Source organism: Mesoplodon densirostris, chromosome 2 (assembly GCF_025265405.1).
Source record: "Mesoplodon densirostris isolate mMesDen1 chromosome 2, mMesDen1 primary haplotype, whole genome shotgun sequence".
Classification (NCBI taxonomy): domain Eukaryota; kingdom Metazoa; phylum Chordata; class Mammalia; order Artiodactyla; family Ziphiidae; genus Mesoplodon; species Mesoplodon densirostris.
Genome location: NC_082662.1, coordinates 140867856 through 140894411, shown reverse-complemented (window position 1 = coordinate 140894411; position 26556 = coordinate 140867856). Strand labels below are relative to the sequence as shown.

The following is a 26556-nucleotide window of genomic DNA, read 5'->3' as shown; positions in this document are numbered from 1 at the left end:
TAGATAGCTAGTGGAAAGCAACCGCATAGCACAGGGAGATCAGATCGGTGCTTTGTGACCGCCTGGAGGGGTGGGATAGGGAGGGTGAGAGGGAGGGAGATGAAGAGGGAAGGGATATGGGAACAGATGTATATGTATAACTGATTCACTTTGTTATAAAGCAGAAACTAACACATCATTGTGAAGCAATTATACTTCAAAAAAGTTGTAAAAAAAAAAAGAACAACAACAAAAAGATTCATGGATTGGGCAGCATCCCATTTAGCAACTAGAAGGATGCACAGAGGAGTGGTACAAATGGAAGGTTTTCATAGGAAGAAGGGTGGGGCAAAGGAGCTATTAGGGGAAAAAGGGATTATTTTTAAATCAGGACATCTTCTTTGGGGGCAGGGCAGAGGTGTTAGACAGCAAGGATTTATGAAATTGATTGCCTCTTCTTCCTCTGGGAGGTGGAGAGGACCTACATAACAGATTACCTTATTGATGCTGACCAGAAATTTTCAGACTGGTTGATTAAGATTAATTTCTGCAGAAGGTCAAAACTGCAATTAAGTCTTGGGATCAAATGATTCCATTTTGTGTCTGTTACTTTCTTTAAAGAAATATATATGATAATAAGAACACTTTCTTTGAAAGCATAGAATTTATGAAGGACTCAAATTTTGCAAAAGAGAAAATAGAAGGAATTTTTACAAGCGTGCTGATGAGAATGTTGGTATCCTTGTTTTGATAAAACATTTCAGACTCCGACCTCTATACACTGACCCTATCAGGGCACTAGAAGTTAGAAAGTGTGTCCCACTGGCACACATACCCAGGCTGCCAGTGTGGAAGAATTAAGGTTTTGCATGGGTATTTTAAAAAAATAATAATCTTGGAGATTGGTTCAAGATGGCAGAGTAGAACGACATGCTCTCACTCCCTCTTTTGAGAACAACGGAATCAAAACTAACTGCTGGACAATCATCAACTGGAAGACACTGGAACTCACCAAAAAAGATACCCCACATGCAAAGACAAAGGAGGAGCAACAATGAGATGGTAGGAGGGGTGCAACCACAATAAAATCATATCCCACCCAGTCACACTGGGTGGGTGACTCACAAACTGGAGAACACTTATTCCACAGAAGTCCAGCCACTGCAGTGAAGATTCTGAGCCCCACGTCAGGCTTCTGAACCTGGGGGTCTGGCAATGGGAGGAGGAATTCCTAGAGAATCAGACTTTGAAGGCCAGCGGGATTTGATTGCAGCATTTTGACAGGACAGGGGGAAACAGAGACTCCACTCTTGGACGGCACACACAAAGTAGTGTGTACATTGGGACCCAGGGGAAGGAGCAGTGACCCCATAGGAGACTGAACCAGATCTACCTGCTAGTGTTGGAGGGTCTCCTGAAGAGGCGGGGGATGGCTGTGCCTCACTGTGAGGACAAAGACACTGGCAGCAGAAGTTCTGGGAAGTATTCCTTGGTGTGAGCCCTCCCGGAGTCCACCATTAGCTCCACCAAAGAGCCCAGCTAAGCTCCAGCGTTGGGTCACCTCAGGCCAAAAAACCAACAGGGAGGGAACCCAGCCCCACCCATCAGCAGACAAGCAGATTAGAGTTTTACTGAGCTCTGCCCACCACAGCAAGAGCCAGCTCTGCCCACCACCAGTCCCTCCCATCAGGAAACTGCCACAAGCCTCTTAGATAGCCTCATCCACCAGAGGGCAGACAGCAGAAGCAAGAAGAACTACAGTCCTGCAGCATGTGGAACAAAAACCACATTCACAGAAACATAGACAAGAAGAAAAGGCAGAGGGCTATGTACCAGATGAAGGAACAAGATAAAACCCCAGGAAAACAACTAAATGAAATGGAGAGAGGCAATCTTCCAGAAAGAGAATTCAGAATAATGATAGTGAAGATATCCAGGACCTCAGAAAAAGAATGGAGGCAAAGATTGAGAAGATGCAAGAAGTGTTTAACAAAGATCTAGAAGAATTAAAGAACAAGCAGAGATGAACAATACAATAACTGAAATGAAAACTACACTAGAAGGAATCAATAGCAGAATAACTGAGGCAGAAGAACGGATAAGTGACCTGGAAGACAGAATGGTGGAATTCACTGCTGCAGAACAGAATAAAGAAAAAAGAATGAAAAGAAATGAAGACAGCTGAAGAGACCTCTGAGACAACATTAAATGCGAGAACATTTGCTTTATAGGGGTCTCAGAAGGAGAGGAGAGACAGAAAGGACCCGAGAAAATATTTGAAGAGATTATAGTGGAAAACTTCCCTAACATGGGAAGGGAAATAGCCACCCAAGTCCAGGAAGTGCAGAGAGTCCAATACAGGGTAAACCCAAGGAGAAACACACCTAGACACATAGTAATCAAATTGGCAAGAATTAAACACAAAGAAAAATTATTGAAAGCAGCAAGGGAAAAATGACAACATAGAAGGGAACTCCAATAAGGTTAACAGCTGATTTCTCAGCAGACACTCTACAAGCCAGAAGGGAGTGGCATGATATACTTAAAGTGATGAAAGGGAAGAACCTACAACCAAGATACTCTACCCAGCAATGATCTCATTCAGATTCGATGGAGAAATCAAAACCTTTACAGACAAGCAAAAGCTAAGAGAATTCAGCACCACCAAACCAGCTCTACAACAAATGCTAAAGGAACTTATCTAAGTGGGAAACACAAGAGAAGGAAAGGACCTACAAAAACAAACCCAACACAATAAAGAAAATGGAAATAGGAACATACATATTGATAATTACCTTAAACGTGAATGGATTAAATGCTCCAACCAAAAGACACAGGCTTGCTGAATGGATACAAAAACAAGACCCATATATATTCTGTCTACAAGAGACCGACTTCAGGCCTAGGGACACATACAAACTGAAAGTGAGGGGATGGAAAAAGATACTCCATGTAAATGGGAATCAAAAGAAAGCTGGAGTAGCAATACTCATGTCAGATAAAAAATACAGAATGTTGTAAGAGACAAGGAAGGACACTACGTAATGATCAAGGGATCAATCCAAGAAGAAGATATAACTGTTATAAATATATATGCACCGAACGTAGGAGCACCTCAATACATAAGGCAACTGCTAACAGCTCTAAAAGAGGAAATAGACAGTAACAAAATAATAGTGGGGGACTTTAACACCTCACTTACACCAATGGACAGATCATCCAAACAGATAATTAATAAGGACACACAAGCTTTAAATGACACAATAGACCACATAGATTTAATTGGTATTTATAGGATATCCCATCCAAAAACAGCAGATTATACTTTCTTCGCGAGTGCGCATGGAACATTCTCCAGGATAGATCATATCTTGGGTCACAAATCAAGCTTCAGTAAATTTATGAAAATTGAAATCATATCAAGCATCTTTTCTGACCACAACGCTATGAGATTAGAAATCAATTACAGGGGAAAAAAAGGTAAAACACACATACACATGGAGGCTAAACAATACGTTACTAAATAACCAAGAGATCACTGAAGAAATCAAAGAGGAAATCAAAAATTACCTAGAGACAAATGACAATGAAAACACAACAATCCAAAACCTGTGGAATGCAGCAAAAGCCATTCTAAGAGGGAAGTTTATAGCTTTCCAAGTCAACCTCAAGAAACAAGAAAAATCTCAAATAAACAATCTAACATTAAACCTAAAGGAAGTAGAGAAAGAAGAACAAACAAAACCCAATGTTAGCAGAAGGACAGAAATCATCAAGATCAGAGCAGAAATAAATAGAAACAAAGCAACAATAGCAAAGATCATTAAAACTAAAAGTTGGTTATTTGAGAAGATAAACAAAATTGATAAACCATTAGTCAGACTCCTCAAGAAAAAGAGGGAGAGGACTCAAATCAATAAAATTAGAAATGAAAAAGGAGATGTTACAACAGACACTGCAGAAATACAAAGCATCCTAAGAGACTACTACAAGCAACTCTATGCCAATAAAATGGAAAACCTGGAAGAAATGGACAAATTCTCAGAAAGGTATAACCTTCCAAGACTGAAACAGGAAGAAATAGAACATATGAACACACTAAAAACAAGTAATGAAATTGAAACTGGCATTAAATATCTTCCAACAAACAAAAGTCCAGGACCAGGTGGCTTCACAGGTGAATTCTATCCAACATTTAGAGAAGACCTAACACCGATCCTTCTCAAACTCTTCCAAAAATTTGCAGAGGATGGAACACTCCCAAACTCATTCTATGAGGCCACCATCACCCTGATACCAAAACCAGACAAAGATCCTACAAAACAAAGAAAATTATAGACCAACATCACTGATGAATATACATGCAAAAATCCACAACAAAATACTAGCAAACAGAATCCAATGACACATTAAAAGGATCATACACCATGATCAAGTGGCAGTTATCCCAGGGATGCAAGGATTCTTCAATATATGCAAATCAATCAATGTGATACACCATATTAACAAATTGAAGAAGAAAAACCATATGAGCATCTCAATAGATGCAGAAAAAGTTTTGACAAAATTCAGCACCCATTCATGATAAAAACCCTCCAGAAAGTAAGCATAGAGGGAACCTACCTCAACATAATAAAGGCGATATATGACAAACCCACAGCCAACATCATCCTCAATGGTGAAAAACTGAAAGCATTTCCTCTAAGATCAGGAACAAGACAAGGATGTCCACTCACACCACTATTATTCAATATAGTTTTGGAAGTCCTAGCCATGGCAATCAGAGAAGAAGAAGAAATAAAAGGAGTGCAAATTGGAAAAGAAGAAGTAAAACTGTAACTGTTTGCAAATGACATGATACTATATGTAGAGTACCCTAAAGATGCCACCAGAAAACTACTAGAGCTAATCAATGAATGTGGTAAAGTTGCAGGATACAAAATTAATGCACAGAAGTCTCTTGCATTCCTATACACTAATGATGAAAAATCTGAAACAGAAATTAAGGAAACACTCCCATTTACCATTGCAACAAAAATAATAAAATACCTAGGAATTAACCTACCTAAGGAGACAAAAGACCTGTACACAGAAAACTATAAGACACTGATGAAAGAAATTAAAGATGATACCAACAGATGGAGAGATATACCATGTTCTTGGATTGGAAGAATAAATATTGTGAAAATGACTATACTACCCAAAGCAATCTACAGATTCAATGCAATCCCTATCAAATCACCAATGACATTTTTACAGAACTAGAATAAAAAAATCTTAAAATTTGTATGGAGACACAAAGACCCCGAATAGCCAAAGCACTCTTGAGGGAAAAAAGCGGAGCAGGAGGAATCAAACTCCCTGACTTCAGACTATACTACAAAGCTACAGTAATCAAGACAATATGGTACTGGCACAAAAACAGAAATATAGATCAATGCAACAGGATAGAAAGCCCAGAGGTAAACCCACGCACCTATGGTCAACTAACATATGACAAAGGAGGCAAGGATATACAATGGAGAAAAGACAGCCTCTTCAGTAAATGATGCTGGGAAAACTGGACAGCTACATGTAAAAGAATGAAATTAGAACACTCCCTAACACTATACACAAAAATAAACTCAAAATGGATTAGAGACCTAAATGTAAGACCGGGCACTATAAAACTCTTAGAGGAAAGCATAGGAAGAACACTCTTTGACATAAATCACAGCAACAAATTTTTTGATCCATCTCCTAGAGTAATGGAAATAAAAACAAAAATAAACAAATGGGACCTAATGAAACTTCAAAGCTTTTGTACAGCAAAAGAAACCATAAACAAGATGAAAAGACAACCCTCAGAATGGGAGAAAATATTTGCAAATGAATCAACAGACAAAAGATTAAACTCCAAAATATATAAACAGCTCATGCAGTTCAATATTAAAGAAACAAACAACCCAATCCAAAAATGGGCAGAAGACCTAAATAGACATTTCTCCAAAGAAGACATACAAATGGCCAAGAGGCACATGAAAAGCTGCTCAACATCACTAATTGTTAGAGAAATGCAAATCAAAAGTACAATGAGGTATCACTTCACACAATGGGTATCATCAGAAAATCTACAAATATCAAATACTGGAGAAGGTGTGGAGAAAAGGGAACCCTCTTGCACTGTTGGTGGGAATGTAAATTGATACAGCCACTATGGAGAACAGTATGGAGGTTCCTTTAAAAACTAAAAATTGGGGTTTCCCTGGTGGCGCAGTGGTTGGGAGTCCGCCTGCCGATGCAAGGGGCACGGGTTCGTGACCCGGTCCAGGAAGATCCCACATGCCGTGGAGCCGCTGGGCCTGTGAGCCATGGCCACTGAGCCTGCGTGTCCGGAGCCTATGCTCCGCAAGGGGAGAGGCCACAACAGTGAGAGGCCCGCGTACTGCAAAAAAAAATAAATAAATAAAAATTGAATTACCATATTATCCAGCAATCCCACTACTGGGCATATACCCAGAGAAAACCATAATTCAAAAAGACACATGCACCCCAATGTTCATTGCAGCACTATTTACAATAGCCCGGTCATGGAAGCAACCTAAATGCCCACTGACAGACAAATGGATAAAGAAGTTGTGGTACATATATACAATAGGATATTACTCAGCCATAAAAAGGAACAAAATTGGGTCATTTGTGGAGACGTGGATGCATCTAGAGACTGTCATACCGAGTGAAGTAAGTCAGAAAGAGAAAAACAAATAACGTATATTAACGCATATATGTGGAACCTAGAAAGTGGTACAGATGAACCAGTTTGCAGAGCAGAAATTGAGACTCATAAGTAGAGGGAAAACGTACAGACACCAAGGGGGGAAAGCAGCAGAGGTGGGCGGGGATTGGTGTGATGAATTGGGAGATTGGTATTGACATGTATACACTGATGTGTATAAAATTGATGACTAGTAAGAAGCTGTTGTATAAATAAATAAAATTTTTAAAAACTAATAATAATCTTTTATAAACACCATTTATTTTTTAAACTTGCCAAAACCTTGCAAGGATTCAGACCTAAATAAAGAAATGGGGTTTTTTGGGGGGTTTTTTGTTTGTTTGTTTTTTATATGGTATGCGGGCCTCTCACTGTTGTGGCCTCTCCCATTGCGGAGCACAGGCTCCCGACGCGCAGGCTCAGCAGCCATGGCTCACGGGCCCAGCCGCTCTGTGGCATGTGGGATCTTCCCGGACTGGGTCACGAACCTGTGTCCCCTGCATCGGCAGGTGGACTCAACCACTGTGCCACCAGGGAAGCCCAATAAATGTTTTTGACTGGGAATAGAACATACACAGCTTGTGTACTAGTTGATTTAATTATAACAAAATCAGTGTGGTCAAAGTCAATGAGATACGAGCAAACTATATCCAGGAGAAACAGTTTGAACTTTGAATGAACAGTTTTCTATAGCAAACGTTCTAAACAAATACAGTCTCCTAAAGAAGCTTTACAGAAACTGTAGTTTTGATATGCACAGAGGATGCCAATATAAAGTTTAAAAAAACCAAAGTATCACATTAGAACTTCTTGCAAACAATCTAGCCATTTCCTGCCTCTCCCTGAATTGTCCTTTCTCACACTCTTTAAATTCTCTCTTGTCTTCTTGATCTCCACTACACTCCTCACTATGCCCCTCCACAGACAATGAGCTACTTGTGAACAGGGACCACCTACCTACAAGGGACTCAAAATAATTTTTACTTAATGACTTTTGATCTCCACTTTTACAGTAGTCAAGACTAGTAGTAAGAATAGCAATAGCTAACATGTTGTTTACAAAATGCTTTACCATTTGTGGTCTTCTTTGGCCCTCAAAGCAATTCTGTGAAGTAGATAGACCTAATAATATTATTATCCCAAAGCAGAGAAGCCTCTGAGATGCAGAGAAATTCAGTGACTTGCTTAAAATCATATCAGTGGGAAGTTGTTAAGAGTTAAGGCTCTAGTCCGAGTTATCTGAAGCAAAATCATGAACCCTTTCACACATTCTGTTGATAATTTTCTTTGCCCATTTCTGAATCTGATTTTGTATCACTGAATTTCAGTATCTAGAATTGTGTATAGTACAGGGTTGAAATACTTCCTCTTTATTTCAATAATTCTTTTTTTCTCCCTCTATTTTATTGGATTTGTCTTAGCTACTCTGCTATAATGAGTCAGTATCTTTCTAGAGAATGGTAGGCAAACTCTCATTTTTCACTCTATTTTGAGTTATTAGCCTACAAGAGAATTATAATATTTCTGTAAGGGCCTCTGTCTTATTAAGGTTTAGTGACAATTTTCCTATTTGTTCATGCAAGGTTTTTTTCTGTGATATAACCTCACTGGATTGACATTTCACTAGTTCTTTTTTTAAAAAAAGGTCTTATCTGCACACTTGTTATTTTACTATGTATTTACTACCTCAATAATTTGTGACAAATTTTAATCAAGATAAGTCATGCACTGATTACTGAGAAATAATAGATTCCTCCATTCAGAGCCCAGTAATCCTTACCTGTTGTTTTTGCCTCTGATTCGCTCCAATTTCTATACAAGACAGCCCCTTGTCCACATTCAGATAAAGCCTGAAGTCTTCATTAGTATTATGTGTAGAGTTCAGAATTATTAAGGCCGCTCTCTGGAAAGGCTCGCTGCATTACCCTCTATTCACATTAGCCACCATCAACCACTTGCACAGCCATTCTTTGAACACATACTCACTAAGGTTGTATCCTCTCACGCCCCATGTACCACTCAGCATCCAAGACCACTTTCAGGCCATTACTCACCTAACCACCTAGTCACTGCTCCTTGGACGCCCATCCAACGTGGCTGTCCAGCCCTCTACGCTTCCTCATGCATGAATCTCAAGTTGCCCTTCTTCATCCTGCGGACACTTTGCTCCTGACTCACAGTCTCCTCTTTGTCTCAAGTGGTGCCACCATCTAACCTCCATGAGAGGGTAAAGAGGAATAATGAGGAAGTACTGGGAAGTGGTGGAGTGAGTGAACTCCTTGTGCTTCCATTCTTAAATCCCTAATGCCAACCTAGACTTGAAATCTAAAGGTATTGTATGATTCATCATTTCATTTATGTAAAGTGAAGTGCTGATTAAATGACCCACAAAGGCAGAGGAGCATACCCGGTAAGACCCTGGGCTTTGCAATAGGTAAGACCTGTGTTCACACTCACTTACTACTATGAGACCCTCAACAAGATACATATCCTGTCTAAACTCTACTTTCCTTCCTTACAAAATAGGGAAAATAATAGATTCTACCTCTCTTAACACAGGTTCTCACATATGGTGAATGTCAGAAAAGTTAACTCTATTTATTGTTATCTACACATGATTGTTATTATTGACATTTAAAAGTAATTAAGTACTTCTATATACTGTCAGTTCTCATATACCTTCATGAAAACTACTGCTGCTCTCCTAACTGTGGGTATTAACGGTACAGAAAACAAAACTTACATCTTCACTACACGGAAAGAAAGAAGCCTTGTGTAAAATTGCAGTGCAAAGCCATTCACATTGTGAAGCCTAACTAAATGTCACAGTATTGTGGTGAACAATATTTACTAATCAAAATTACATTGGAAATAGTGAAATGTGTTATTTTAAGTATGGACACTTGTCTATAAGCAATTTAGAATCTTCTGACACAATATATAGGATGGTTTTATTATTATTTCCTAATGCAAGTTTTTACTTAGACTTGAAATGTGGGATTTGGTTTTTTTCTTTTTAGATATCTTCAAAGATTTGAGAAACTTGAAGCAAAGTATGGCCTAAATTTCAAAATGAAAGCTACTAATTTCTTTCAATACTGAAAGTTATATATTTAAAATATTTTTCCTATTTTTCTCCATTGTCAATTAGCAACAATACAGATGAAAACTTGAAAGAAGCAGTTATCCATTTGCATCCCAAAGAAGGCAGTGGTGTCCATCCTCATACTCTGCAAACAAATCAGGAAAATATCAGGTACCTAATACATAAACTGAATTCAAAACGTTTTCAACAACTCAAATGTTGAAAATGAAAGTAGGATTTGAATATGCTATGGCACTAGTTGGATCACTGATACCAAAGGAGATGGAATGTACTTCAGGAGCTGGAAACGCCTTTGTGGTTTTTTTCTTGGATTGTTGTTTCCAGTGATTTTGGGGTGATGACTCTCAGTGCTCTGCACAGGCAGTTTCTTTTCAAAGCTTTCCTACATTTTTGTGCATTTATGCTATGAACCTTTGAGAATAGTAAGCTTTTCTTTTTCTTTTGGAACCCAAGCATTTACTCAAGGTGCATCTCAATCTGTGCACATTGACCGTTGATCGCATTTTTAAAAACAGGTAGGAATTCCTTAATGACATTGTCTCAAATTTCCCTTTTAAAATTGGAATTTTGGCCACACTATTTCACAGGAGTAAGGTTAATCATTTGTGGTAACATATGGTTGACAAGGAGTGAGTTAGAGTCTGTAAAAAATTAAGACCTGTGCACCCAGACCAGGTGCAGGGGCAGAGGGGGCAATATAGCCATCTCCAGTGTCACAGCGCCATGTTAAAAGACATGAGAATATTCAATGATGCAGTTAACACATGATGTTGGGAAGTCTTGTGAGGTGGAAGGAGAACAATGATGAGGGATTCAGTGGCAGTAATAACTGCGAGTGACAGGTGAGCTGATGAGCCTCATCAGGGGTGTCCATTAGTACAAGAACAGTGTTCCTGGCCTTGAGAAACAGGAGAGGCTTCAGCATGGCCAAGGGAGCATTTGGATATCTTGAACTATACAGTAACTTCTTTCGATCTTACTGCGAGTAGGGGAGGAGGACATGCTATCTGAAGCTGACCCTCCTCCAAACCTCAAGCTCCTGTTTATTTCCTCTAACAAAACCATCAATCAGAAAAGAGACTCAAGGAATCATTTTTTGTGTTATTTTTGTGTGTTCCAGAATGAGGCTCTTTTTATTTAGTTGCTCAATTCTTTTTTTTATTTTTGGCTGCGTTGGGTCTTCGTTGCTGTGTGTGGGGCTTTCTCTAGTTGCAGCGAGCAGGGGCTACTCTTTGCTGCAGTGCACAGGCTTCTCATTGCGGTGGCTTCTGTTGTTGCAGAGCATGGGCTCTAGGCACATGGGTTTCAGTAGTTGTGGCACATGGGCTCAGTAGTTGTGGCTCGCAGGCTCTAGAGTGCAGGCTCAATAGTTGTGGTGCACAGGCTTAGTTGCTCTACGGCATGTGGGATCTTCCCGGACCAGGGCTCGAACTCATGTCCCCTGCACTGGCAGGCAGATTCTTAACCACTGCACCACCAGGGAAGCCCAGTTGCTCAATTCTGAGAACTCTTCCTTTGACAAAAGAAGCAATGAGGAAAGCTCAAGTTATTGTTAGTCTCTTATTGATTTATGATGTCTACTGAAAAGAACGCATAACGTGAGAGTTGTGAGTTAATTTTTATTTGGGGCAAAATGAGGACTATAACCCGGGAGACAGCATTCAGATATCTCTGAGAAATCGCTACAAAGAGCAGCGGGGAAGGTCAGTATATATGTGATTTTGGCAGTGGGGGGATATATGCAGTCAAGCCCGCATTTTTGCAGAAGGTTGCTGCTAGTCTTGTGAAGGTTGCTGCTAGTTACAAGGAGCAGACATCACCATGAAAACTTTTAGTACTTACCTAGATAGGAGGAGATGCAAGAATAAAAATAAAATCTCATATAATCTTCTCCTGAAAATGTCTAACTATCTGAAGGCCTGTTCTGCCAGTTTTTTCCAAAGCACAGAGTGCCTCATTCCTGATCTCCACCCTGAACTCCTTTCAGGGGATGTCGAAAGTCAGCAGCTGTAGCAGCTCATGATTTAATCCTTGTAGAGGTAGATGGCAAGTGCCAGATGGTAGTTGGCAATGCTATACTTTTTTGTGCCCGACACAGCAGCCACAACAGAGGACAGGAAACACTTCTTTTATTTATTTATTTGTTTGTTTGTTTGTTTGTTTGTTTGTTTATGGCTGTGTTGGGTCTTCGTTGCTGCATATGGGCTTTTCTCTAGTTGTGGTGAGCGGGGGCTACTCTTTGTTGCCGTGCACAGGCTTCTCATTGTGGCGGCTTCTCTTGTTGTGGAGCATGAGCTCTAGGTGTGTAGGATCAGTAGTTGTGGTTCACGGGCTCTAGAGCACAGGCTCAGTAGTTGTGATGCATGGGCTTAGCTGCTCCATGGCATGTGGGATCTTCCCAGACCAGGGCTCGAACCTGTGTCCCTTGCATTGGCAGGTGGATTTGTAACCACTGTGCCACCAGGGAAGTCCAAGTAAACACTTCTTTTAAAACTTGTAATTTATGTACCATGCTAGCATCATGATTATCAGCATATAAATTCTGGGTAGTTCAGTTGTTGACCACGCTGTCATCTAAATAAAAATATCTTGTTATTTCAGTGTCCTTCCTTGACAAAGTACTATAAAGCTGGAGAACACCTCCAATTAAAATGTTGATTGGGAAGGAGCCAATTCATTTCAACAGAATAAGATCTGAGACTCATAAAATCTTTGAAGTGACTTCACAGAGATGCAAACATGTGCACTTGAAGATGCTGAAGCTCTACCAGTACATAGTGAAGCACCCTCTTCTTAGCTTGGATTACAGTCACCCCTTCACCTCTTCTCTTGTGCGGAAAGCACACATTATCTAGTCAGGGGAAAACTACACTTAGGATTTTATAAATAGTTTAACTATTTAAAGAAAAAAAGTGTTGCCTATGATTTCTGTGTGTAAGTTGGTCATTTTTTTTCAAATGTTTATAGTAAGAATGGGCTCATTAGGGCAAATTTGGAAAATGCAGGGAGAAGAGATGAAGAAAAGTCACATTAATTATACTACCCAGTGGTAACCATTGTTAATATTTTAATTCATGTTCTGCTAATCTTTATATATGTTTCTTTATACACATATGTTTTTCTTTCTTAAATACTTTCTTTTTTATTGAATAGAATCCACTCATTTTAGACAGTTTGGAGGAAAATGTACAGTATATCAGTTTTCACTTTCTCAAAGAAAAATAAATTAATTTCTGTTTATTAAAAAGGCATTGGGACTTCCCTGGTGGTCCAGCGGTTAAGACTCCATGCTCCCAATGCAGGGGGCCCAGGCTGGATCCCTGGTCAGAGAACTAGATCCCGCATACCACAACAAAGAGCCTGCATGCCACAACCAAAGATCCCGCACGCCGCAATGAAGAGGCAATGAAGATCCTGCGTGCTGCAACTAAAGACCCAGCACAGCCAAATAAGTAAATAAAAATTTTAGAAAGGTATTAAATGATTATAGGGGAGATGGGTCAAGACTATTCAAGAGAAATAGCTGGAAAAAAAATTAAGCTTTGGATATTTCCTAAGCTCTATTTCAAAAGCGCTTTGACCTATGTTATTAATTTAAAACTACTAAAATTTAAATAAAAATAATTTTTATCATAAAAGTAACTAGCTTACTTTTGTGTCCATTCAGAATACACTAAATTAACTAAGAAAGCATGACTTTTAATAATTTATCAAGCTAATAATGTCAGGGAGGGAAAATTTCCCTCTGGAAATTCTTATAGCTGGTCTAAGAATTAAATTGACATCAGACAGATTAACAGGAGAAAATCAAACCAATTTTAATAACATGTTTATGTGGGAGAAACCCAGGAAAACTGAGTAACTCCCAAAATGGTCAGAGCACTCCCCTTAAATACCATTTTCAGCTAAAGATGAAGGAGGATGTTGGGGGTAGTGGTTTGGGACTTTAAAAGGGGAGGAAGGTAATTTACATGGAGGTGGAAAAACAAATGTTTGAAAAATGCTTGCTGGGCCAGGCAGAGACAATGAGACTCTGAGTAGACTGACCTCTAGGCCCTGCCAAGTTCCCCCCGCCACACCGCTCCCACCACTTCAGCCCATATTCTTGGCACATATCTCTGGATATAGTCCTATTCCAGGAACAATCACTTTATCTAAAATTTTTAAGCAGCTAACAGGGTGGTAACAAGAAAGAACTTCCTGAGCTTTGTGTTTCTTAAAAATAATCAGCCTAGGGCTTCCTTGGTGGTGCAGTGGTTAAGAATCTGCCTGCCAACGCAGGGGACATGGGTTCGAGCCCTGGTCCGGGAAGATCCCGCATGCCGTGGAGCAACTAAGCCCGTGCACCACAACTACTGAGCCTGCACTCTAGAGCCCGCGAGCCACAGCTACTGAGCCTGCATGCCACAGCTACTGAAGCTGATGTGCTTAGAGCCCGTGCTCTGCAACAAGAGAAGCCACCACAATGAGAAGCCCGCAACGAAGAGTAGCCCCCACTCACCATAACTAGAGAAAGCCCGCGCACAGCAACGAAGATCCAGTGCAGCCAAAAATAAATAAATAACTTTACTTAAAAAAAATAATAATCAGCCTAATAATCCTCATGCCAATGAGACACATTTCCAGGTGGCACATTTTATTCCCCTACAATAAACATGTACTGACACCTTCTAAATAAGTAGCCCTGGAATCTTCAATGCATCCACATCCTTATAGATCAAAACTTTATTTGGTATAATATTATCAGCCACTCTAATGATCTCTAAAAAATATCAAATCTTTCTGGATATTTAACAATAGATTTGTATAAGACTACTGCTAATTTCTGTGTAATTCTGGGTTTTAAAGTATATTCTTCCACATTTACCTTGATAAATATAAAGAGTGAACTGGACATCAACTTGACTTTCAATTTAAAATCATACAAGATAGAAAAATAAAACAGTATAAGCAAAGAAAAATGAAAGAAAAAATTGCAACTTATATTACAAGCAAAGGGTAAATGGCTTGAGACTTAAAAATTCAAAGACAACCGCTGCTCACCTCACAAAATACAGGCAAAGGACATACACCTACGTCAACAAAACAAAAGACAAGTAGCCCCTGAAAATATGAAAAGTTGCTCAATGTTTTGCTTAGTTAAAATTTTAGCAATCTCTATTATCTCTTGGGTTTCTGAGGAAGTAAATTTTAAAGGAGAACTAGAAATCAATTGCTTGGGAATCAACCATTCTTACAATCAAAATTTCCCATCACAAGAAAAAAATTCTCATTTCTTTTTCCCCCCCAGAATGGAGTATGTCAGTGAACAATGTGATTAAAAAATATTTGATGTGTGTGACTTTCTAACTGCAAGAAATCTGTGCGTTTCTGTAAACATCAGTTATCTATGGGAAATATGTGTTTAAATTATGTATATATTAACTATATATATACTATGTAATAATGTATATACTGTCCACTGAAAGAAAAACTCACAAGGTAAAAGTTGTGAGTTAAGTTTTATTCTGGGACATTTCTGAGGACTACAGCCCAGGAAACAGTCTCTCAGCTCTGAGGAATGGCTCTGAGGAGGTAAGGCAGCAGTCAGGATATACATGAATTTTTTGCTGGAAAAAAAAGCAGACATGTAGTTGAACATCAAAAGATTACTGCTAATCCCAAAGAACAGACATCTCAAGTTAATGATTTTATTGCTTTTCTAAGTATGAAAGATATTTTTCCTTAGATATGCATCTTAACTATCTAGGGGCCTATATATCCAAAGCACAACATACTTCCTGTTTTTCTCCATCTTGAATTCCCCTCGGGGTGTACTGTCCATGAGCAACTGCAGTAGCTAATGGCTTACTCCTTGCAGAACTGGAATAGCAGGCAACATTTTTTTTCTTCACATTACTAATTATGGGTAAAATACTATATTGCTTAACTTGTGTTACTGAGCACTTCTGTTCACTTCTGACCTTATATATTTCATCTGAAAAGCAGGGGCTGGACCAATTGATCTCCAAAGGTATTCCTAGTGCTAACATTCTAATATTTTGTTTCACTTGCCTTTTTCTACAGTTAAATGTGAGATGTAAGTTAAAGTACATGAAGTTTAAATGTAATTTGTCTCAGCATTATAATAAGAAAGGAATAAGAGATTTTATCTTTGCAAATCAACTTGTGGAATATGGTTTGTAATATATTTACTGTGTAAAGATTTCAAAAGCCAAGAGGAAACAAAATGAGTATGTGATCCTTATGAGAAATGCCTTCCTTTCTGTACTTGACTGGGTTCTGAATCCCTGTGTTGGATGTGGCACCACAGTAATGCTCTTGAGGTTAACAGCCAAGTAAGAAGGTCAATTTGCTGGCAGGTGCCTACCAGGTACAAGTAGAGGTGGCAGAGCTCCCAGGACCAGCCTCAAATAGGTGGCCTAACCATCCTGTTTAGCCATTCTCTTTCAGGTTTTCACAAACACCTAACCTGTAAAGCACCATGACAGGTGAAAGCCTCTTCTGAGAACATTCACAGGACCCTTCATGCTGCTACCCTCACCTCTGAAAAGCAAAATGTAAATATACCAATTTAGGAGGCAAAGGATTGTCTAACATTGTTTTACTTAATGAAGTCACCCTAGGTTTAATGACATCCACAGACACCTCCCTCTACCTTACCGCTATTCCTAAAGCTTACAGGAGAGCTACTACATAGCTCAAAACCTGGTCTACAAACAATCGTATTCTCCATTCTCTCCTCATTTTATCGCTGGCAGCTTGATAAAATCTTCAGGGAGAGTTGGAGGAACCACTAGTGTTTAAGCCCCTCCTTCACTCAAAGCCTCGACTCTTGAGTTCTATTCCTCTCAGCACCTTAGGAAGTTCACAGTCAGTACTCTCCCTTTGAACTCAGTCACTAAAATGATCTCAAGGCTAAGGGTTAGACAGTAGATCCACTTCATAGGTCAGCTTGCCATGCCTGATTTAGGAAAGTTTTCTCTGCAGACAGTTGTAGACAAATCCTTTCAGAGACAAATCCTTCTTTGTTCCTAGTGGCTAAAATTACTAAAATCAAAATCTCTCAGGACCTTCCCAGTATTTGGTAAATGCGCACTGGAGGAGGACTGGCAGAAACATGTTAAATGCACTTGACAGCAATGCCCATTTATTTCATTCAGTATTTAATGTGTATTTATTATGCACCTAGTGTAGGTTTAGAATTGTCTCAGCACTGGAGATACAGCAAGAAAACTATCCCTGCCTCATGGAACTTGTCCAGAAAAATAGAGAACAAGACTTAGAACCTTTCAAATGGAGCCTCAGTTGGGTCAAATCAAAATAAGTTAAAGAAATCTATGTGAAACTCTTCAATTATATTTGGGATGATTTGATGAGCCCCAGGTACAGAAATTTCACTGAAACAAAGTTCCAGTAAAACCCAAATCCTTGAATCTAATCTAGCAAAAGCTAGTCTACTTCTTTTCCTACCTTTTAAATTTTCTCATGAGGAAAAAAAAAAAACCCAAAAACCCTTACTTTCAAGCCCAAAAATAAAAGGGAAAGTTTTTTTTCAGCTTATTAACATACAATATTATGTACAGATAGTTGCAGAAGAAATAAATTCTGTTTTCATAAGTAAATGCCAACAGTGAGCCACAGAATATTTCTGTTATATCACTCCTTTGTAACTGAAAGAATTAACAGAAATGATAATTCCCCCTCATTGCATTTCCTTTCACTGTCCACTTAATTATAAAATTATGGATTTTATAACCCCCAATACTAAGGTGTATATTTTTTACATCACATCCACACTTTGTGTTTATATGCTCTGCCAAGAATTCAAAAAATTGTATTGGTCTGGGAGGAAGAGGAAATTCCATGGTTTGTTCATCCCAGAATAGCTTTAGTACGTCTCACATATAAAATTGTTGAAAAATATATAAAGTTTTGTTGGAAGCAGCCTAAATGTCCATTGACAGAGGAACGGATAAAGAAGATGTGGTACAATGGAATATTACTCAGCCATAAAAAAGAATGAAATAATGCCATTTGCAGCAACATGGATGAACCTAGAGATTGTCATACTGAGTGAATAAGTCAGAGAAAGACAAATATCATATGATATCGCTTATATCTTGAATCTAAAAAAATGGTACAAATGAACTTACAAAACAGAAATAGAGTCACAGATGTAAAAAACAAACATGGTTATCGGGGAGAAGGGGGAAAGGGATAAATTGGCAGGTTGGGATTGACATATACATACTACTATACATAAAATAGTTAACTAATAAGGACCTACTGTATAGCACAGGGAACTCTACCCAATACTCTGTAATGACCTATATGGGAAAAGAATCTAAAAAAGAGTGGATATATGTATATGTATAACTGATTCGCTTTGCTGTACAGCAGAAACTAACACAAAATTGTAAATCAACTATAGTCCAATAAATTTTTTTTTAATTTTAAAATATATATATAAAGTTTTGTGATTCCAGATGATGCATTTGAAGTGTATACGGAGAATTTCCATTTCCTCACCATCCTCTCATACCTTAACTCTGTGTGATAACAGGTTCTATTCCCACCATTCTATGAATGAAATAGCAATTGAAATATAGGTTGGATGTAAATAATTTTTTTTTCTTTACCTGATTCCAAAGGTAACATAGTGTCAGTATAGAAAGCTGAAAAGCACAAAGAAAATTAAATATCCGTAATCCTATCAACTATTGGTTAATTTTGGTATATTTCCAACTAATCTCTCTGTATCAATATACTACTTTTGTTTTAATAAAAGGAATGAAAAAAGGTACACACTGATTTGGAGTCTGCTTTTTCCACTCAGGAATTTATCATAGTTTCTCACATTGATTTTTTTAAAACAATAAACTACCTACCATAAAATCCTTAATATTTTTGCTAGACACATGGATTTAATTTTTTTTTTGCAAAACTATACAGCTTTGCTCTGATGATTTCTTTGGGGTAAACTCTAAATGGAACTGGTGATTTAAAAGTCATGTCCATTTTAAAACTTTTGACATACAGAAAAGTTATGTTAAATACTAAAATTTGAGGGTACTGGTTCCCCAAATATGTTTACTTACATTGGTTGACCTTCTTATTCTTTGCCAACTAATAAGAAAATGTCAACTTCTTTTGTTTGCTCTTTAATACCAGTCAGGTTACTTTTATATTTCTTTTACTAGTCATACAGGTTTACTTATAATTCTACAAATAAATTTTGCTCATTGTTAATGTTCCAGCATTGTTTGCAAGATCGTTTCAACAGAAAAGTTCTCCCCCTTATCCACTTCAGCTGACCAATTCCTACCCCTCCCAACTCTAATGATATTTACTGCTTCCAAGAAATTTGGCACTTAATGCACCCCCGTCCTTGCCTTTTTCATGCATGTATATTTCATCTTCAATAAAACATTTAGTGGCTCAAGGACAAAGGCCCTGTAGCGTTGGAACCCATTATGCTAATGGCCCGGTGTTAACAATTTACCTTCCCAGGGGTCCTTTCCTGGTAACACAGCGAAGGCTAATTGACTTTAGCAGTTGGGAGAACAATGACCAAACCTTTCGTGATTTTGAAATCAGGCTATGAGAGGCTTCAGAAGCAGAGGCTCAACCACGGAAACCTCAACTATTGTCCCGAATTATGCCTGACTAATGCTAAAAATTGAGCAAGGGTCAAAGTGTCCGGACCATCTGGAGTGCCCCAGGTCCAAACTGGAGTCCTGAGGGGTGTCTGCCCCACAGTGACCCACTGGCTGGGCTCTAGGTTTCTATTTTCGGGTCGATGCGCTTGATTCTTTAGTCCAGCTTTCCGGAAAAGGGACAGTGATGACCGCACCGGCCCTTGATTCCTTTCCACCCTTCCTGAGTAGGTTGGTAACAGTCTGTTTACGTAGAGGCGGTGAGCCAGCCATTTCCCGCAAGCCGCCGCGGCTCTCCTTCAGGTCTTCAGACAGAGGAGTCAGCGACAGTCCGGGTACAAGAAGGAGGCGCAAAGCTCCCCGCTCACCGGGAGGGTGAGCCCCGCGAAAGGGCCTCGCCCCGCCTCTCCAGGCCTAAGCTCCGCCCCTGGCGCCGAGGCCCCGCCTTTCAGCCCGCCCATTGGCCCCGCAAGGCCATCTCCTTCGCTCCTGCAGCGTTCTAGGCCACGCCCACCTGCGTGACCACACATGACTCTGTGAATGCGGGGATTATTGCGTCCGGTAACTTAACTCTATTATAAGGTCTCTCGGGTTTCCCGCTGATTTCCCCGAAAATGATGGCATCTTGCGCGCCTCGCCAGGCGCCTCCCGGCCGCCCAGACAGTCCCCCTTTTCCTTGGTGCTGCGGCGGGATTCTTTTGCTGTTCTTAGTGCTCCCGTTGCCCATATTCTCCGGTAGGAGCCTGGAGAGAGAGTGCGCCCTGGCGGCGAACTGGAGTGGGTCGGGGAGCAGGCAGACCAGAACCGAGGGCTGGGGGAGCTTTGATTGTTGGCTCCGGGCGGAGGCGCGAAGCTGGATCCACCCGGGGTTGTGCGGAGTTAGGGTTGAAGGCGTGGCCGGAATGTTCTGGGTCTTGCTGTGCGGGGACCCAGCGGGGTGGAGACCACGTAGTGGCCGAGGAGAAGGCTTGCTTGGTGGTGGGCACTGAGCGGTGAGGGGTGGTGGGCTCGGCCGGGGTTTACCCCGGGCCGAACTGGATCCCTAGCAAAAGTCTGTAGGGTGTTTCCAGGACCGAGCCAAGTCGGAACAGGAGCAGGGACCCGGTGCTGGTGGGGACGGCTTGCTCTTGAGTGCCCCTGTGTCTGGGGATGCTGCGAGGCTGGTGCTGTGCCCTGGGGGAGGGGCTGCCGTATGTTCTCTAGGCCGGTGATGCCTTGTGTGGGGGGTGTTTGTGCCCCGCTGGGGGAGCCTGGGGGAATGTACCCTGGTGTATGCTTTGTGGAAGTCGCCAGCCCAATGGTGCCCAGTGTGGGACAAAGAAGCTGCTTTGTATGAGACTTACCGAAGCAACCTAAAAAACATTGGTAGCCAAACCTAGTGAAAAATGAGTAGCCTGAAAATGAACTATAAATGATGTTCATCTGGTTTTCCCATACAGCTCATAAACTAGAGCTGAGGCCCATTCACTTTTTTTTTTCTTTTCCATGTTTCATTGAATCGAACAAATACTTTAAATATATACCCCAAAAAAAGGCATGCTTATTGTATAAAACATACACAATCAAAGGACAACCATTTTTAATACTTTGGTATATTTCCTTCTGTCTTTATATACACGTGTGGTTCGATGTCCAAGTTATTTTTAGGATCTATTACATATAGTTTGTATGCTGCATTTTTCTCTTAGCAACATTCATTCAACAAATACTTGCCTTCTATATGCCAGGTCCTGTGCTGGTCTTGGGTCCCCAGTGCCAGGCACATGTTAGGAAATAAAATATTTGATACAATTTATTGGGAGTGGTAGACAGTAGCCAAAACATAATACTAATGAATATGTTATAACCCAAGAGAAGTACCCAGGAGGAAAGGAGCATGATTCTCTGACAGCATTTAACAAATGACTGCTCATCAAACAGGCCAAACTCTGCCCCTTGCCTTCTGTACATGCTGTTCCCTTGGCCTTGGAACATTCTCCTTCTACCTCTTGCATAATTGGCTCCTTCTTATTCTTCAAAGTCAGTTGTGATGTTATCCCCTCAGAGGGACCTTCTCTGACACACTGTTTCCGGTGGACACACACACTTCAGCTCAATTCCCCCCAACTGTTAGTCACCCTCCCAAACTATGTTTTCTGTTCTCTCCTCACTAGAATGCAGAGATCTTGGCTGTCTTGTCACACTTGTGGTTTCAAATGCCCATTTTTTTGCTTCAGTGTCAACATTATTGTATAACTATCAAGTACCAGAAAATTAAAGGTAACATTCGGCTGAGGCTTAGAGCCCAGGAACAACTTCTCTTGCTTCCAGGAGAAAGGTTCTCTAAAGAGCCATGCTTAGGATGGACTTTCTGTGGTGCCTAAAAAGCGAAGGCAGGGACAGCTGGGGGTCAGAAAGGATCTATCTTCTCCTGACTGTAGACTCCTCAGGGCTCTCAATACTCCAGTCTTGCTTGTTACGGATCATTTTGAAAGTTTATTTCTCTGCAAGAGATTTGTGGGTGATGGAACAGCAGTGCTAACAAAAAATTAAAAGGAATTTTTTAAAGAATAATAATGTTTAGAATAGGTTTAAAGCTAGAAGTGGAAGGAGATGATGAAAACTATTCAAAATAGAGGAAAATAGATAAGTAAAATGAATAGGATGTATCAGGGAAGATAACAGCTAGAAATGAAGAGGAGGAAAAACAAGGTTAGGTTTAAGGTTGAAAGGTAAAATCAGGATAGGTAAGAAACTTAGGTAAGGTACAAATGAGAACTCACTATGTTGGGCAGGGAAAGTATATGGATATAATAAACATGCGCTGAAGCAGCTCATGAGGAGAAGGTTTTGTAATTGAACAGTGTTGTGCCTTGGGGGTCTTGCCATCTCAGAGGTAGTTGGCAAATGGTAGGAGATCACAGAAGGGACCAGTCTCATTCCTCCAGAATGAGTCTGCTTTGTGGGACAAAACCTACAATTTCCTTTTATGGGTGGTCTCTTCTGGCTATTTTAGGTCTTTTCTTTTGAAAGAAGCCAAGATCAATAAGTGCTTACACAGTAGTTTCTTAGTTTCTTACTCTGCGTATTACAGTGCAAGAAGAATAGTCCTTATTGGTCAATTGCTAGGTTACAATAATACTGGGAGATGGAGAACAAAAGAAATTAGGTGGTCAAATCTTTCTCCAGTGCATAAAGTTTTAAGATGATTATTTTCAATATTAGATTCATTATACTGTATTCTTTAACATTGGTTTCTGTTTGACAGTGGTGTAACTTTGAGAACCAAAGTGTTTTGAATAGCGACTATGAGGCATGTACTTTGTGAGGTGTTGTGGCCACACGGCTGAATGGAGTCCACAATATCATGTGTTAAACATGAAGACACGTGATGGTGAGCTGAGAGATCCATGCAGAGGAGAGTCCGAGTGCTACCAAACTCAGGTCTGGCTGCTCGCTGCTCAGAAAGTCAATACTTGAGAGACAAGTGCTGGTAGGAATGGAAAGGTTTAATCAGAAGGCTGGCATCTGGGGAGAAGGCAGACTCCTGTCCCAGAACTAACTCTGAAGATTCTGCTTGGCCATGAAAGTTTTTTAAGGGAAAAAGGGGAAGTAATCTCAGGTAATCATTGAGATAGGGAATCATATTTATTGACATCTCCCATTGCCTGCACACTTGTCGACTCCTTGTGATATTTCTTTAGATGTTATCTGTTTCACACAGTTTGCTCTCGAGGTTACTGAAGGGAAAGCTGGGGGAAAGATCTGATCATCTGTTAATTATTCTTCCTTTCTATTTCTCTCATCTAAGAAGAGAACCAACAGGTTAGGCACAGTATTGTGTGATCAAAAGATGTGAAAGGTGTGCTTGGGCCAGAGGTTAATTAAAGTATAGCTTTGCTAAAGTGACAAGACAAAAGGGACTCCCTACAAAAAGCTGCTTACACAAGAGAAGGGGACTGGTCAGTGCCTCCCCAGGGAAGCAGAGACTACTTCCTAGAGGAGATGTTGAGTGAATTAAGTCAAGGAAGACGAGAGTTGAAGGAGTTTTGAGCAGGAAGAAAGGCGTTCAGAGCAGAGAAAACAGTGTGAGCAAAGGCTCAGAGATGTGACATGGCTCGGGGCAGTCATACACTGCCTAGCTACCCAGTGTGGCAGCGGTAGGGCAAAGGAGGCAAGAGGAAGGCAGCGGTGTAGATCACAGAGTGAATAATTACGGAAGAACAGGATAGGTAGCAATGAAAAATTACTATCATAAAAATCAGACTATGATGTTATTACCTGTTCTTTTTGGGCACCTTGAGGCCTTTCGTTTGCACTAACAATGCAAATCTAAACTAAGCTTGCTTTAATCTCCCCAGGCTCAGTAGAAGACCATTGCTTAAGGACTAAATTGCAGACAAACGTTGTTATCATAACCATACGAGGGTTCTAGATGACAGACAGTGATGGAAAGCAATGTGGGTAGTGGAACCGGGTTTCCTGGCTTGACCCTGGGTCTGCTACCTACAGGGAGTGTATTCATGGGCAAGTTACTTCACCTTACCATGGTTCAGATTGCTCATCTTAAAGAATGGGAAATAGTACACAGCTCATAGGAAGATTGTGAAAGATAATTTAGTTAAAAAATGCTAAAATAATGATTGGCACAGGTTTAATTTGCTATTTCTAAAATGATTAATATCACCACTGTTTTAAGAAACAAGTTCTAGAATTGTTCATTGCTAATCTTCAAGAAAAAATATAACCCACAGTCTTTGGAGTTCACTTTTAATAATATTAAAATACTATTTCTAGACATAGAAGTAATATAAAATGGGTTTATAATAAAATATTAAAACAAATATTTTGGCATGAAAGAAATTAAAAATTCTCATAAAGTGAAATGTTTGTAAATAAATGAATGAAAGAAATGGAAAATAGGAACAGAAACAGCAGTGAAAAAAGTGATGATTCGAAGATATTTCTGGAGCAGTTTGGCTGAACAGTAAAAAATTTGCATTTTGACCCAAGAATGTATAAAACTGATAACAGTGCTCCTTCAGCTCTGGCATTAGGAACTAGAAATGCAGTGAAGAATGAGACATGGCCCTCAAAAAGGCTACAGTCTCCTAGGGAAATAAGCAATGAATAATTACAGTATGAAAAGTGCTATGGAAGAAGTAAATTGGGGCACCATGAGGACACTTAACCCAGTGCTTTGAGTGAGAGATGTCAAGAGCCTCTGGGAAGAAGTGGCATCTGAGATGAAACTGAAGGATGAGTGGGTGGGAGGAATGGCATGGTCTCGGTCAAAGCTGAAGTAATATGATGCAAGGAGGTCTAGAGTGCTAAAGTAAGTTGAGTAATTTAATGGGCACTACTAGTGGAATTGAATGTGGCTTAGAAGAGTGTGCAAGAGTGAGTGGATATTAAAGCTCTGTTAGCCATGTCAGGGAGCCTTAGACATTATCATGAGGGCAACAGGGAGCCGTTGAAACATATCTGACTTGGAAGGGCCTTGGTCCTAGTATCATATCAGTATTACTCTGGTGGCAGTGTGAAAATGAACTGAATGAAAGGTGGCAAGACCAGTAAGGAGACCTATTCAGAAACTCTTGTAGCAATCCAGATAAGAAATGATAGTGGCTTGAATTAGAAGTAAAGGTGGAAACAGAGAGAGGGAACAGGCATTTCAGTTGTGGAAACCATGTATCTTGTTTGCTGGCTTCATTATGTTATTTGAGATAGTGTGACACATTCCAAGCGGAGCTGTGGGGAGGCAGTTGAACACATAGACTTGGCACCCCAGCTAAGATCTGGAATGGAGAGAGGGATTTGGGAGGCAGCTGTCATCAGTTGTAATGATGTCATGAGAGTATACATTCTGACCCAGGGGGATTTGCAAAATGAAAAGAAAGAGAGCTCGTAGAATAACCCATGAGGAACGTCACATTATGCCATCAGGCAGAGAAGGAGGAGCAGCCAGAGGACAGGCTGAAAACCAGACTGGTTTGCTACCTGGAAACCAAGGAAAAGAGCTTTTCAGGCACAAGGGAGCAAAGAGAGAATGAACAGTAGCTCCAGATGTTGTAGACAGGGTAGTTAAAATTACTGAGGGAGAGAGTGTTAGGGTGAATTTACCAAGAGGGAGGCTACTTAATGACTTGAAAATAATTTAAGTGGCTTATAAATCAGTGGGAACTGAGAAATAAAATTGATATGTTAGGTGTTAGAGCCTGCATTTTGAAGAAGCAAAGAAAGTTTAAAAGTAGGTTGTGTGGACAGTGAGAGAAGGGGAGGGGTGGTCAGATTTCGGGAAGTTCCAATTTGGGTCAGAGACCATGATTTTCTGAAGGGAACCACATGGGAAGGGGTGTGGCGTGTGCTTGTGTCAGGGAGTTATTTTAAATTTTGCAAGCAGGTAGAAAGTGCTTGCACAATTTTTGCAAGTGTATAGAAAGTGAACACTTTTCTTGATTCACAGCAGAGCATTATTTCACTTTCCTGACGCTCACCTGGAACACTGGGGAGTTTTCTGAATTCAGCATATCTTTTTATGAAATAGCATCCATTGTTAAAGTATAGCATTACAGCCTAATAATAATTATGTTGTAAACTGTTTAGAAAAAACTAAGTTAAGATGTTATTTTTTTGGAGCTAGGGACATTTACTTTGAAAATCCTCATAGGAAAAAAATTCAATGTTCTGAGCAAAAGAAGAAATTTGATTATAAAAATGTGTGACATTGGACTCAATTATTAGTGTATAAAGCTTGTGATCAACTGGTTGACAAAGCAAACATTCTAAACTGCACATTGTTAAAAGCACTCATTTCATGATGCATATTGGTAGGAAGAAATCCTTCATTAGTTGAATGGATTAAACTGTCAAATTGACATGTCTTTTTCCATTCAGAGCACTATGTGTGAGAGTTATTTTAGGAATTTTCTCTTCTTTTTTATACTTTCGAGATAGTTACTGAAATTGAGTGCATAAACAAAGAACACTTGTGTAATTTAATTATGGGCATGCTGTTAACTTGATTTCTTTCTTGGTGGTTCCAGGAAATTCTAGAATGATGTAATACATTTGTATCT

The 26556-nt window shown here is 39.9% G+C and overlaps 2 protein-coding genes across 2 annotated transcripts in view; both read left to right on the top strand.

The window, feature by feature from the left end:
* CR1 (complement C3b/C4b receptor 1 (Knops blood group)) overlaps nt 1-19446 on the top strand; it is a 156723-nt gene extending 137277 nt beyond the window's left edge. The window contains exons 53-54 of the mRNA XM_060078239.1: nt 9885-9989; nt 19353-19446. Coding sequence (XP_059934222.1) covers nt 9885-9989; nt 19353-19446 — 199 coding nt within the window. The remainder of the gene's footprint in view (nt 1-9884; nt 9990-19352) is intronic.
* A 666-nt stretch (nt 19447-20112) lies between these two features.
* Nucleotides 20113-26556, top strand: part of LOC132483169 (membrane cofactor protein-like) — a 31414-nt gene continuing 24970 nt past the window's right edge. Inside the window, exon 1 of the mRNA XM_060088418.1 lies at nt 20113-20233. Coding sequence (XP_059944401.1) covers nt 20113-20233 — 121 coding nt within the window. The remainder of the gene's footprint in view (nt 20234-26556) is intronic.